The sequence below is a fragment of the Anneissia japonica genome, unplaced genomic scaffold, assembly GCF_011630105.1.
Source record: "Anneissia japonica isolate Jap-2015-1 unplaced genomic scaffold, ASM1163010v1 scaffold277_len1293397_cov203, whole genome shotgun sequence".
Classification (NCBI taxonomy): Eukaryota; Metazoa; Echinodermata; class Crinoidea; order Comatulida; family Comatulidae; genus Anneissia; species Anneissia japonica.
Window position 1 is genome coordinate 972,164 of NW_022719460.1, and position 13,958 is coordinate 986,121.

At 35.1% G+C, this 13,958-nt stretch overlaps 1 protein-coding gene across 5 annotated transcripts in view; it reads right to left on the bottom strand.

Annotated features, from left to right (window-relative positions):
* Window positions 1–31: 31 nt before the first annotated feature.
* Window positions 32–13,958, bottom strand: part of LOC117110917 (short transient receptor potential channel 3-like) — a 20,290-nt gene continuing 6,363 nt past the window's right edge. For 3 of the 5 annotated variants that reach the window (XM_033253762.1, XM_033253759.1, XM_033253760.1), the window contains 11 exons: window positions 11,245–12,051; window positions 10,137–10,307; window positions 9,760–9,927; window positions 8,657–8,957; window positions 7,831–8,073; window positions 7,111–7,402; window positions 5,715–5,916; window positions 5,091–5,345; window positions 3,381–3,452; window positions 3,057–3,132; window positions 32–2,668 (listed from right to left, as the gene is read on the bottom strand). In XM_033253762.1, coding sequence (XP_033109653.1) covers window positions 2,424–2,668; window positions 3,057–3,132; window positions 3,381–3,452; window positions 5,091–5,345; window positions 5,715–5,916; window positions 7,111–7,402; window positions 7,831–8,073; window positions 8,657–8,957; window positions 9,760–9,927; window positions 10,137–10,307; window positions 11,245–12,012 — 2,793 coding nt within the window. In that variant the 5' untranslated portion in view covers window positions 12,013–12,051 and the 3' untranslated portion in view covers window positions 32–2,423. Of the gene's footprint in view, window positions 2,669–3,056; window positions 3,133–3,380; window positions 3,453–5,090; window positions 5,346–5,714; window positions 5,917–7,110; window positions 7,403–7,830; window positions 8,074–8,656; window positions 8,958–9,759; window positions 9,928–10,136; window positions 10,308–11,244; window positions 12,052–12,251; window positions 12,468–13,958 lie in introns of those variants that run through there. The other 2 variants (XM_033253763.1, XM_033253761.1) reach the window with 2 other exon arrangements.

Genomic DNA, 13,958 nt, shown 5'->3' on the forward strand with positions numbered 1-13,958 from the left:
TAACACCATAAAACGAATGGCACGCATAGACTAATAATTGACGGCTGAACTCGCAACTAGTATCGGATTGTCGATGTAACAGTAAAGATCAAAGGACTGTACGCACGCGCTATGTTCGAGAGCGGAGATGTGCGTCCTTTTGTTGAATTACCTTGCATCGTGTAGCACAACATTCGGTGAGGACTATGCTACACGATGAACCATAATGTCCTTTATTCGAACACTGTATTTAATTTTGATGATTTATATATATATATATATATATATATATATATAGGCTACATATATTTTTGTTTACTCTTGAAGCGTAAGATAAATTATTATTATGATACAGTACTACTTCAATATAATATAGGCCTAACACTATGTCATATGTATATAATCAAAATTCTGTTATTCAATAATCAATCAGGTCTAAAGGTATTTCATTCAATTATTATAAGGCATAATATTTATTATATTTATCAATAAGTGGCCATCAACATAATTATAGAGGGCGCAAATATTTTACTATATAATAATGATGGTGAAATAAGAATAATAATACATTAGGTTCATTTGAAGTCATAACTGCACACAAAATTAAATATTAAACTTATATAGGAACTAGTATATAAAATAGATATATAGTAATAATTATTTAAAATTTACCATAAAGAACGGATATAAATAATTAAATTATAAATATAAATAAGAAATAATAATAATAATAATTTTAATAATTTGTTACACTTTAGTAAATAGTAAAATCACAGAAATCATGAAACTATACTACATTTTCAAACATTTGACACAAATAAGAAATACTACCGAAAATGTTAAATTGATATCAGATAAGTTATTTGACGATTAAATGATAAATACAGTAACCAACCGTTATAAGTTAATATTAACATAAAAGTATTTACATTCAGTTTTTAACGGATTAAGCGCCTTTTTCCCATGAATTTCAGGAATCATAACGCAAGCAAGTTCACCGACTGGGAATTGCCTTCGTGTGCCAATGTTTAAGGCTATGGAACGATCTTACCCTACATTCAGAACATGAAACGGACGGATCGTCTGTGCCTATGGAACCACAGAAAATTAGTTAATTTTCATACGACCAATGTCGACAAATTCCTGTTTTATTCCAACAACCTTTTCTTTGGTATTCTGATTTACATTAAATTTCTTCATAGACGAACGTTAATAAATGCATTACAAAAATTCCACGAAGTCATAAATAGTACTTTAAAATAGAATTCATAGAGGACATTGCTTTTTTTATGCATCGTTTCTGTCAGTTACAGCCTACTTAGTCAATTTAGTGATGTTGGAACATAACACAATATTTATACAAATTACAAATAACCCATCTATAACTATATTAACCTAGCCAGCGATGAGGGCGTATCCCCATACTTCGGTTTGGGTGCTGGCATGGTATTTAAATTTCACTTCTTTTTTATTTTGTGGTTTTGGTTTCCGTTCCATCTTTACACTTGCCTGATAGCGCTTAGAGACTTTTTGTATTTTGCGCTCTATAAATTAATAACCATTAACCATTAACCATTGTATTTCAAAATGTTGATCTGTTTATAAGTAGGTACACCAAGTAAGAATGTTATACACACCTGTAATACATGCATTTATACGTTATATTCCTGGCCTCGCTTATTAATGCTGTCTATCAATCAAGAATTTAGAAAAACAGCTGTTCATCTTTGATCAAGCCTCTATATAAATACTTAGCTTTTTTTTGCCTTCAATGTTTGGCCTTTACTTATCAAACCATGAACAACAAACCGCATACCTCATAGCAAATTATGAAGTCAGAATAATCTACAATATGATAGTCAATTTTCTTTAGTCAAACATAGGCTTATAAAGATGATCTAATAATTTATCTAACGTATAAAGTTACAATATGCATCATACATAATTGCATAAATTGGTACGGTACCATGAAAAAATATATATGTGAAGCGCATAGGAGCCTTGGCTGAATCAGATACGTTAAATAAATAGAAACAGGCCTATTGATATTGCTATATAGTGTATTATACTTTCATTGTCTTTAATCATGCAGAAATGCATTTTTATTTCATCCAAAATTACTCAAACTACTGCTCGAAACTGATATCAATGGATTCGGTTATACTGTAATGTCGAGACCAAACAAATGGTATAGATTCGCCTTAAACCTGTTTTCCATAAAATCGCTACAATGTTACAGCAATTTCACTGAATTCGTTGCACTGCGTAGCTCCATTCGCCACGACCACTGAGCGTCGCCGAAATGCGTCTGCTATAGCGTGTAGTGATTTTATGGCAACCTAGGTTAAGGGAATCACCCTTATTAAATTATAAAAGGCCTATGCTGCAAAAAATAGACAGACGCATTGAAACAACTTTTATATGAATGCTTATACTAGTTAGGCCTATTTCTCGTCATCGGGACGCTCAACAAATCCATTCAACACAAGATCACGTCGTAACTTTTGTATTTCTCCAACTAGCAGAAACAAATTGTTCTCCACGATATCCATTCGATCACTCATTTTTGGAGCTGAACCACGAGAACCGCCAAACCCTTCTCCAGTTTTGCCCTCGACTGCATCATCAATTTTCTGCATGATTTCATAACGTAAACTTGATATATCGTATTTAATTTCGTCCAATTCACCTGAAAAAAAATGTTTAGATGTATATGATAAGCCTGGTTTTCAAAAGATTGCTACATCGTCACTACTATAGCGTTTCCACCGAAAACGGTGAACTGTGTAGGCCTATGTTGTCCCCGTCGCCCTCCTGATTCTACCGTACCGACTAATCAGCGTCGAGGAAATAAGTCGGCGGCAGTAGCAATTTTATGGAAACCTCACCTCAGAATGTTCTGTGCATGATCTAGGCTATGTGATTGCATGTAAGATCTGAGGGATGGCATGGGAGGCATCTCCCTTCCCTCTAGTGGCGTCTTGAGCATATTTCACCCTGAAAATGCCAAGGGTCTAGGGCCCTTTTCGCGCCCTCCTAAAGGAGACAGGACATTTAGTTATTTTTCATGGACCTACCTTCGCCAACTTCGTCAGTGTCTTTGTCCCTTTGGAGTCGAAATAAGTATCGTTTTACGATCCCCTTCAGGACATCCTGTTGTTTGTAAAAAAAAAAAAAAAAAATCAAATATTGTGATATGAAAATCAGCAAATCAGCAATGTGGATCAAAATGTTCGACATCTAGAATGCAAACCTCGGAAAATGGTGCCACCACCACCACCACCATCATCATCATCATCATCGTCATCATCATCATCATCTTTCAAGATATTCACGATGAATACGACATCATCGTCATTATTATTTTTATTATCTTATTAATGAATAATGACTTATTTTACCTCATTCTCCTGTGCAGACGTAGGCATGCTGGCGCGTGTTGAAATATTGAACAGTCCAAGTGTGCTTAACATCTGTTATAAGATATAAGAAAGGGTTTGTAATGTTCAAGCGATACGATTATCAAAATAGTTTAAAAAAATGTACTTCTCTGTGAGCTTATGAAGAATCGAATTCACTTAGTTTAATTGCTTTAATACATATTGACATGGGGAGCTGATATGGGTGCGGTGAAAAGTGAAATTTGTGGAGGGGGTCGATGATTAAGTGAAGGAAGAGCTAACTGGCAAAAAGGGTGGAATGATGTGGCTTAGAACCATTCGAGCGTAAGCTTTGGCTTTAACTGTACTGTTAACAGTCATTGTACGAACTCCCAGTGGGGGAGGTTAGGGTGCAGCGCCACGGGACACAAACTCTCCAGTACATACACCACTGCAGTGGAGTCGAGAGCCAGATAAGGGCCCCGGGGCAACACCTCACATGCCCCCCCCCCCCCTTCAGTTGGGACCCCCACTCGGCCGCTCCCCAAATTAAGTCTCCTCCTAAGACCCTATTTGTCCAAACCCACATACATGAATATGATTCCATGTGATTATTTTTTTGCAATGTAGATGTATCAGAATAATCTGATGAATAAACGATAATAATTATATATATAATACACGTAGGGCCTATATACATACCACTTTGCATGCAATGAGAGGTAAATATAAAATCAATCATAAAGATTAAGATCAGTATCATATTTTCATCTTGGTCCGGGCCCCCCAGTAGACCCGGGCCCCGGGGCAACGACCTCCCTGACCCCCCCCCCCTCTCGACGCCACTGCGCCACTGATGTGGTGTGAAAATAATTTTCAAGCCAAATGGATTCATATTTAACCGTGTGCCGTTCCTAAATGCCTACATTCTGAAATTGGCAAGTGATCGATTGGGAAATTCCCGTGATAATCAAATTATAGGCTTAATCAAAACTGGATTGTTTCGATACGTGTCTCTTTTGATGCTTTTAACTGAGAAAGATCAATGTTTTCCTGTTTTGTTTTTTGTTTTTGTTTTTTTTTTGTGGGGGGGGGGGGTGGTGGGGTAAGCAGAGTTACCAACCTGAAAGATTTGAAATGCATAACTACACCAGCTGTTTTTAATTAAGCCACATACAATTTGAGTTTCAATGTACATTTTAATTTGAGCACCCGAACTATGTACACAAACATTTAATTACTTTAAAAAAAATGAATAGGCACACTGATCAATTTTTAGTAACTCGTCAATGAATGAAGTATTCACGTAAATACTGTCTAATGACTCACGTTACTGCATGACCGTTTTTATATTTAAAAAAAAAACAACAATTTCTTCTAATTTTAAATACAGTACCGTACATTTTTTGTTATCACGCATAGACCTGTGCTAAATGCGTAACAAATTTTATGATCACGCATGTGTTTCTGCTGTACGAAGCTAGGGACATGGTAAATTTTTTTTATTTTCCTAACTCGTACGTACGCTTAAGGCGTACGCACGCCTTATTAAGTCGTACGTACGTCTTATAAGTCGTACGTACCGTACGCCTTATGGGTTATTATTAAGGCGTACGTACTCTTGCAAAATGCGTTTCAACCAAAATCACTTTGAATTGCGGAACTGTCCCGCACGATGCTAGTCGGTTGATAACTAGGCCTATAAGCACAAGAACAGTGTCGATGACCTACCGTTTCACTTCCGCCAATTCCCGTTTGAGTTTGCACACGTAACTGACTGTCATCTCTTTTTCTCTCCCAGCGTTCCAAACCATGTCCACGCCTTCTGGCCAACCAGCGCCGAATACGGTCTCTTGCCGATTTGTACAATACCCACATTGTCTTAGGACTGGGGACCAAATTGAATGGAACAGGCAACGTACCGGCCTCGAAATATGAAATCCAAAGCTTAGCTCTTGCAAATTTCCATTCAACGTCCTCATCGGCCTGATGTAGGAATATAAACAGTTTCATCAGATTAATGATATTATTTTATTATATATTATGTAGTGTGGACACGGGTGCACGGTAAATTTAAGATTTAAACATTACAAGAAAATAATAATAATAATAATAATAATAATAATAATAATAATAATAATAATAATAATAATAATGTTCACTATTATTAGGCCTATTATTGCTGTCAATTTACTTATCACTATTATTATTATTATTATTATTATTATTATTATTATTATTATTATTATCATTATTATTATTATTATTGCTATTATTGTGTTAGTACAGGTCTACTGCTATTCTTAATATAGTATAATACCATAACATGATGATCACGAATTACTCAAATTATACCTGGATATCTTCAAAGGATGCCGCCATCATGGCGATGAGCATGTTCAACATGACCAAGACCATAGCGAAATGGTACGCGAGAAGTAAGAGCGTTCCAAACCCTTGCGTTATGTCATGTTTATATTCACGTGGTATGTCATAATCACTAGAATCTCCAAGACCAAATAACGCCCACAACAACGACAACATTGTCACTTGAAATCTTCCAAAAATATAGAATGCGTAGATTAATAAAGCAGATAATGCGATGGATGAATATACGTATATATAGGCCTATATCTGTCTCTTATACACATCTAGATGTGTATAAGAGACAGAAGAAAGGGTTTGTAATGTTCAAGCGATACGATTATCAAAATAGTTTAAAAAAATGTACTTCTCTGTGAGCTTATGAAGAATCGAATTCACTTATTACTGTAAGACGGTTTAGAGTTTATCTCTGTATAATGTGCTGCGTATAAATATAAACAAATAGGTGAACGATAGATACAATAGCCAATTTTAGTGACACAGATTTTATAAACGTATCATACATAATCCATCAACAAAAAAGTTGTGTGAAAAAATGTCTCCGGCAGGAGAGGGCGTAAATCAGTTGTTTGCTGAAGTGTATCTGGTTGAATAGAATCTGTGGCAATATTATGCTGGTAGGTCTCTGTGGTCTAGACGTGTGACGCTCGCCTTGTCAGCGAGAAGTTGTAGGTTCGAATCCTGTCAGAAACATTTTTCACATAATTTTTAAGTAACATTTTCCTTGATGGGCTATGCCTAATACGTTTATAACATCATTTGTTCCTAAAATTGAGTTTCTATCATTTGTTAAAATAGAAACACCTTATATGTAATAAGCGTTAATCGTATCAAGCATAGGCCTATCTCTTCTTCTGCCTATAGAAAATGTATCTCTGGCGGGATTTGAACCTGCACCCTCTCGCTATCAAGGCGTATCATACCATTAGACCATAAATACCAATACGATATAGGCACGATGGGATAGGTGCTGACAACAGAACTGTACCATACAATGGGGACGCCAGGGCATTTATCATTGGCATGTTTTTTCTTATATGGCCTTTTAGGCAAGGTGTCGTCCCTAATTGATTTGTATGACAGTAAATTGTCTGCTTTTCTGCTACTGTGTGCGACCTTTTATGCGACATTTTAACCAGGGGCTTACAGTGGTTGGTAAGGTTTTTCGGTGTAAAATATTACAAATTAACAACGAAGTTTGTCAAAATATTTAAAAAACGATATCCGTTTTTATCTACTTACGTATTTTATTATTCTGGTAAAAGGAAATACGCTTTGACAAATAATGAATAGATCGGCTAGGGATTTTTAAAACTTACGAAGTTACTGTTTATATACGAAATGTTTTAAAAACATGCGTACTTACGAAGCAAAGGCTTTTACTGCTCCACTATCTTGGTCTGTAACATCGCCCTTATTTACAGCATAGTAACCATATAAATTGTACGTAGCACAGAAAAACGCAAGAAAAACTACCATGAAGACGATGAGGAACCTTGTGACATCGCCGAGCATTCGGCCTAACGATATCTGCAGAGGTCCTAGGAACTCACTAGCCGGTAAAATGAAAGCTACCCGGGTAAAACTGAGAACATTTGCCATGGCAAACATTGCGTCTGCTATCAACGTGGGATCAGCTGGTTTCCACAGCCTACGATCTGAAATAAAATCACAAAACACACATGCAACAATAAAAGCGAACATTTGTAGCAGGAGAACTATATAATCCATAACATAAAATTAATAATATATTAGGTTTACCCTTATACGTGACTTTCCATATAATATCTGCAACACTGAGTGCTATAACACCTCCCCTCTCACCGTTATCCCTACCATCATCACAGCGTCATCATCACAGCGTCATTATCATCATCATCACATTCATCATCATCATCATCATCATCATCATCACTACCACCAATACTTCATATAATTATTACCGTATATCTAAATGTTCCGACAAAGAACAAAAATGGTTAAGCTTTACTAACAAACTAACATTATCTGAACACTATATCGAATATGATTACAGTTTACTGTATCAAAAATTTAAAATATATTCTGTATATCGAATTCGCCAAACCTGCTGACAAAAAGTAAATATGATCCTTGACATGTGTATTTGGTTCGATGAAAGTAGGACACGAATCGTTGAAGTTGTTGAAGAAAGTTTCTGCACTTGCAGCTTTTTGTAACGCTACTAAGTTCAGCAAAAAGTAACCAATGTACAGGTTCAGCATACAAATATCTAACCAATTCCACACGGATGAAAAGTACCGATTTGAGCCCTCTTGCAAAATCTGCTTTATCTCATTCCAGAAATAACCTGAAAATGTAGATCAGATAACTACTAATAATGATAACAATATTTACTCTTATTATCATACAAATAATTAATGATTTAAAATAATAAATCAGCATAATATCGAAATCATAATTATAACTGTTACCGGTATATCCTTATTGTAATACTAATAATATTAAAAGTCAAAATGACAATAATAATATTCCTAATATTGATATATGATCAATACAAACGTAAATGTACTATATTTTTCCCTCTTTCTGACGTAAACTCACATCAAAATAGCATTTGCAGTACCCTCTGCTAATTGGTGATCGGATTCAACACTAGTCACTAAGCGCAAGCTCGGTAATCTAGCGGTTATGGCACCAGGCTAGTTATCTAGAGCTCGTGGGTTCAATTCCCATCCGAATCACTGTTTTCGTAAGTATTTGGGAAGTACTGAGTCTTCGGTACAATCACATGTGGAAGGGCAAGGCATTACTCATATTATTATTACGATTACTGTATTATTATCATCATCAACATTATCACTATCATTAGGCTTAATAACATTATCATAATGATATTTTCATCATGAAAACAAGCATTTCATAGATTTTACCTAGAATGAAGATAAGTATGACGGTACTTAGTGGCGAAACCTCTGGGACTCGTCTGCGCAAACATCCATTATTACATCCTCCACTGCACAATCCTGACCTAGAAACCATGTCGAATATTAAACAATCTGAGCTACAAAGAGCGTCACAGAGAGTTTTACGTTGACTATCATTACAGCTTTGACTTTGATCATATCTATCTTCAATCAACGTTGAATCAAAAAATAGGAGTAAAATAAAACCAATATATGAAACAGTGTGAAGTATGAATTTCACCATAGGTGTTTTCAGTATCTTGCCCAGCTGAAAAGAAACCACAAGAAACAAATTAATAAAGTTAAGACTAGAAAATGTACCAGAAAGAGTACAGATATTAGCTTTGATATTTGACATTTTAACACCATCACTATTATTTCTGGTGATGTAAAACAATTATTTTTTAAAATATTTAGAATGTTATTGGTATTTAAATTTTCATATATTTGACCTGTTTATTATTATTATTATTATTATTATTATTATTATTATTATTATTATTATTATTATCATCATCATCATCATTACTATTATTATCATTATCATTATTTATTATAATTATTATTATACTATTATTATTATTATTATTATTATTATTCTACTGATGAAGATTGAAGTAACTTGGTCGAGTTCCTAGTCCACATATCAAGCGCCCTGAGCACCTTACATTAGATGGATGTGTGCGATATATAAAACTACACTATTACTATTAATATTAACTCAATCGAACTCGTTTATATTATAGCTTGACACGTTATATCAACAACTTCAATAGTGTCTCTATGTAAGTTGTAAAGGTATACAGTTCGTAGTTCAGCTTTAAATGTGCAGGCAGGCAAAACCGTGGAGGCGTGCTAGTTTTAATTATTATTGTTATTTTTTATCCGGTACCCAGCAAACACAAAACAGTAACAGCTGAAGTTGTAAGCGCGTTGGAGTTGTGCAGCAACATTTGCGAACGCTAATTTGTCACAAATTACGTAATAATCACATATTTACATTTCTATCAAAAGTTTTGAAAACAAAACTGAACGCTATTACAACGTACAATATTTAGCTGGGTATTTACCTTACTGTGCGGAAATATCCAATAAGCAAATATCCAAATAGGCAGACCGAGCGACAGACCAACACTCATCAGGAATCGTATGAATATATTAGCGTCTTTCCAAGTTGACATCAGTTCTCCATAAAATAAAGTCGACAGTTGATGTTGGCAATGCGCATGTGCAACAAACTGGACGTTAAATAGACAACGTTTTTCTTTTAAATTGTATACTTTAGGATTTTATATAATTCTGGCTAGTGGGATTTATTCGGGGTAAACACTAAGAATAACACAAAATAAAATGCCTTGTGCCAACTACCGTATCAAAAGGTTATTTTTTAATATTGTGATAGAGGGCGACATTTTTATGTAAAAAATACTGCATAAGCTAGGCCTACCTGTTTCTGCCTATATGTGATTCCCAACTTAACTCGTCCCAGTCGTTCTCTTTGATCCAAACACCCCTCACCTCCGCTAAGCAGATTGTCAACTTCTTGTGAACTTTGACACATGTCCAGAAGGTCAGATGTGTATTCCTTGCATGTGTCTGATAATTCCTTGTAAACATTCTAACGAAGAAATAGTTCACACGTTTGGTTAGAAGCTAATTTACAGTGGCGTAGCTAGGGGTCAAAGGGTGGGGGAACGTGCCCCGGGCGCCAGGTTTGGGAGAGGGGGCGCTAAAATGGCAGAAAAAAAGAGTAAAAAAAAATAAGTTTTTAGAAAAATACGACGAAATTGATGTTGTTGTCAGGCATGAATATTTTCCAGTTAATAATAAGAATTTGAATGTAGTTGTTTTTATTTATATTGTGATTTTTTTCCAGTCCATTTCGACCGTTTTCTCTTTTTCTTTTATTCTATTCTGTAATGACTACATGCCTAAAGCTCATCCTGTCATATCTCAGAGCCACGATGAAACAAGCGAGATATCTGCTTTGGCACTACTTAGTAGTGAGCGTGATGAAGCAGACAACATTGTTAACTTATTTGTTGATGCAAAAGCAAACAAAATTCAGTTGCGAGTTTAAACAATGTTAAAAATTCAGCAACTTACAAACTCTACTATAAGAGAAATTTAGAGAATAAGAATAATAAGCTGTATGCGTTAAATACAACAGCCTTAAAAATTAGGACGGTAAAGTTGTATACAAAGTTCCGAACATCGTAATGCAGTTTCAATAGTAAGAAACAGGGGTTGTGCGACGGGGGCCCCCCTTCCAAGCCTTCCTTCAGGGATAGCTTCCCCACCACACCCCCCCCCCCCGTCGAGGAGAAAAACCATAATTCGTCGGGAAGAAAAAAATTATATGTATTTTACATATTAGTAGACTCTAAAAACGATTACATCTTCACAGAGAGTTTTACGTTGACTATCATTACAGCTTTGACTTTAGGCTTATATATGGCTGAATGAATGGGTGTATATATATGCATGGGTTAATCCCTTGATTTCTTGCATATTTGCCTGTCCATTGATAACTGATTGGAAAACTATCTACAAACCTTAAATTCCTTTTCTTTGGAGGCGAGAATATCAAGCTCCCTGCATAGGTCAAATGCTGTAAGTATTGGGTCCGAGCTGGTTAACGAGATATATGCAGGACTGGTTAGAGCCTTATACGTGTTAATTCGTGATTTCGAATGTTTCAGTGAATCAAACATTCTCTTATTTTCGCAAGCAACACAGTTACAGCTGCTGAGGTGCGGTGTTTTAATCTTCTCTCCTCTGGCCAAAAATAGTCGAATAATATCAATGTCGTTGTAGTGGGCGGCCAGCATCAGTGGTGTTATGTCATGATCGAACTTTGAATTTTTCCTCACTTGTTCAAAATAATGCGATATCGAGCCAAGTCTGTTCCGATCCTTGCCTCTTTTGAACATAGAATGTTCCAGTATTGACTGCGTAATTCGTAGGTAACCCTTGCTGATGGCAAGCATAAGTGATTCATATACCGTGTTCCATGGTATCTTCTGGGTTTGTCCATGATTAGTGATTACATAGTTGACAATTTCCCAGTGTTCATTTTCTGTTGCAACTTCTAGAATAGATCTGTCTTTATAGTCGTGTAATTGTAATATCCACTCAACCTCTGCTTCGTCGGCGTTCTCGATCGCTTCTTTGAGCGTAATCAAGTCACCCATCTCTGCTGCATGCAATATGTTCTTCGTTTTCTCCTCCTTTTCGATGGAAATGATATCAACACCCTCTCCTGCCTCACTTGTGGTGGATGCAATGGAAGACCCATATAGAATGCGACGCTTCTTCGGCATCTTTGGTTGATTTCAATGCTAAATCAAAGAAATGTTTCTCTGCAAAAATATAACATTACAATTAATGACTTGCAAACACACAGCAGATTTTCAAAGTGAATTCAATAGCATAGAACAATAAAATAACGAAAAAGTACACACAAATAACGTAAACCCAGGCACACATGATTAGCAGATGGTAACAAATTAATCAGCTGCATTCCAAAATATTTATCATATATAACAGAATATGATCTTACGTTCGTTTTACAGTATACTCTACCCGTCTCTGGTGTAATACATCGGAATTGTTGAATGATTACTAATTTGTAACTTACATTGCCTCCATATCATGTGTAGCCTTACAAATATATTTTTTATATACCGTATTTAAGATGGCGGAAACGCCTTTACTTTCATTCTCATAAAAAACGATGATCGAGGACCTGATTGGGCAATATTATCTTCTTGTTAATTCTACAAAAGAAAATTCCTGCACATTCATAGCAAAATCTGGTAAATGTGCTGGTATGTGTCGCAATTTAAGAAATTTAATGGCTAATAGCCGTCTCTTTCTTTCACTTCCTTGAAACATAACTCGGTTTAGGACTTCAGTTTGGTTATTTTTGTTTGTCTTGCGTGGCATTTGACATATATTAACTCTATTTTTACCGTATTACTGGGAAGCTGATCAATTAGTGAATCCCTTAATTACCTTTAGCATATTCTGTGCTAGGATTTCACCGGGAACGTGAGATTAAAAAGCAAACATTTTTACTCCCAGTTCACAACTCTGCATATTTTATTTCATTGAGCAAACAAAGTACAACACTTGCCCTGCCTGTTGGAGGAATTGCCCTGCCGTCGGGGAAATCCTAGCGCCGCCACTGGTAACGATATTGTTATCAATAATTTACCAACGACAGTGATGATTGGTAATGAATCCTAGAATTTTGCCTAGGCTTAATTCTGATTGGATGTTATTTACCTTGTCCAATTTATACATACAGTAACAACCAATCCGAATTTGGAATTGGTTTAAGATTCATGTAACAATAGCCAATACCAACATCCAAACCTCATTTCCAATAATGTTACTCTGCCGGGCAGCACAACATTTTGGTCTAGTCCGCATCATTACCAAACACATATTTACCGTTATATTAAGTTTTATTCCATTTTATTTAATATTAATAATTTCGATTTTGTTTTATGTTCATCATCTAGACGTTTAGTTTTCATGGTTATATTTTTGTAGTAATATATCAGTAGTAGTTCAACTATGCTATAAAAATGAGGAGACCTGGTTAAAGTATTCTCAGGTCATTATTGCCATTTAGTGCTTACATTTATGATCTTGGACATCGTATTTACAACAGTTTTTTTAAATAGTTCATTATTGAGAAAGTATAATAATATTAATGATAGGAAGGTAACGATAATTTTGATGTAATGATAATGATGAGGATGATTCGGATTATGATAATATTTATAATAATATTAGGCCTAATAACAATAATAATAGTAATAGTATAGTAATAATAATAATAATAATAATAATAATAATAATAATAATAATAATAATAATTTTTTCTGGTAGTTTTATAAGATACCAGGATCATTTTGAAAACAGTATATATTCTGTATGTATATTACTGAAATGTTATCCTTGCTAATAAGTTATAAATGAAAAAGAATAACAATAACAATAAATAAATGAGCACCGACAAACTTATTTTCATCATATTTCTCAAATATTCGTGTCAGGTGCTACCTTTGCCAGCCATTTATTACATCTTTAGAGCTAGGTGATGTTTGTACATTTCTGATTTTCTTTTATACATAAAAATGAGCTTCTTAATCCATAATACAAATATTAATAATAGGCCTAGGTGGGGTACCCTAAAAACATGACGATTCGAACCTGCGACCTCTCGCTGTCAAGGTGAGCGTCATAACCATTACAC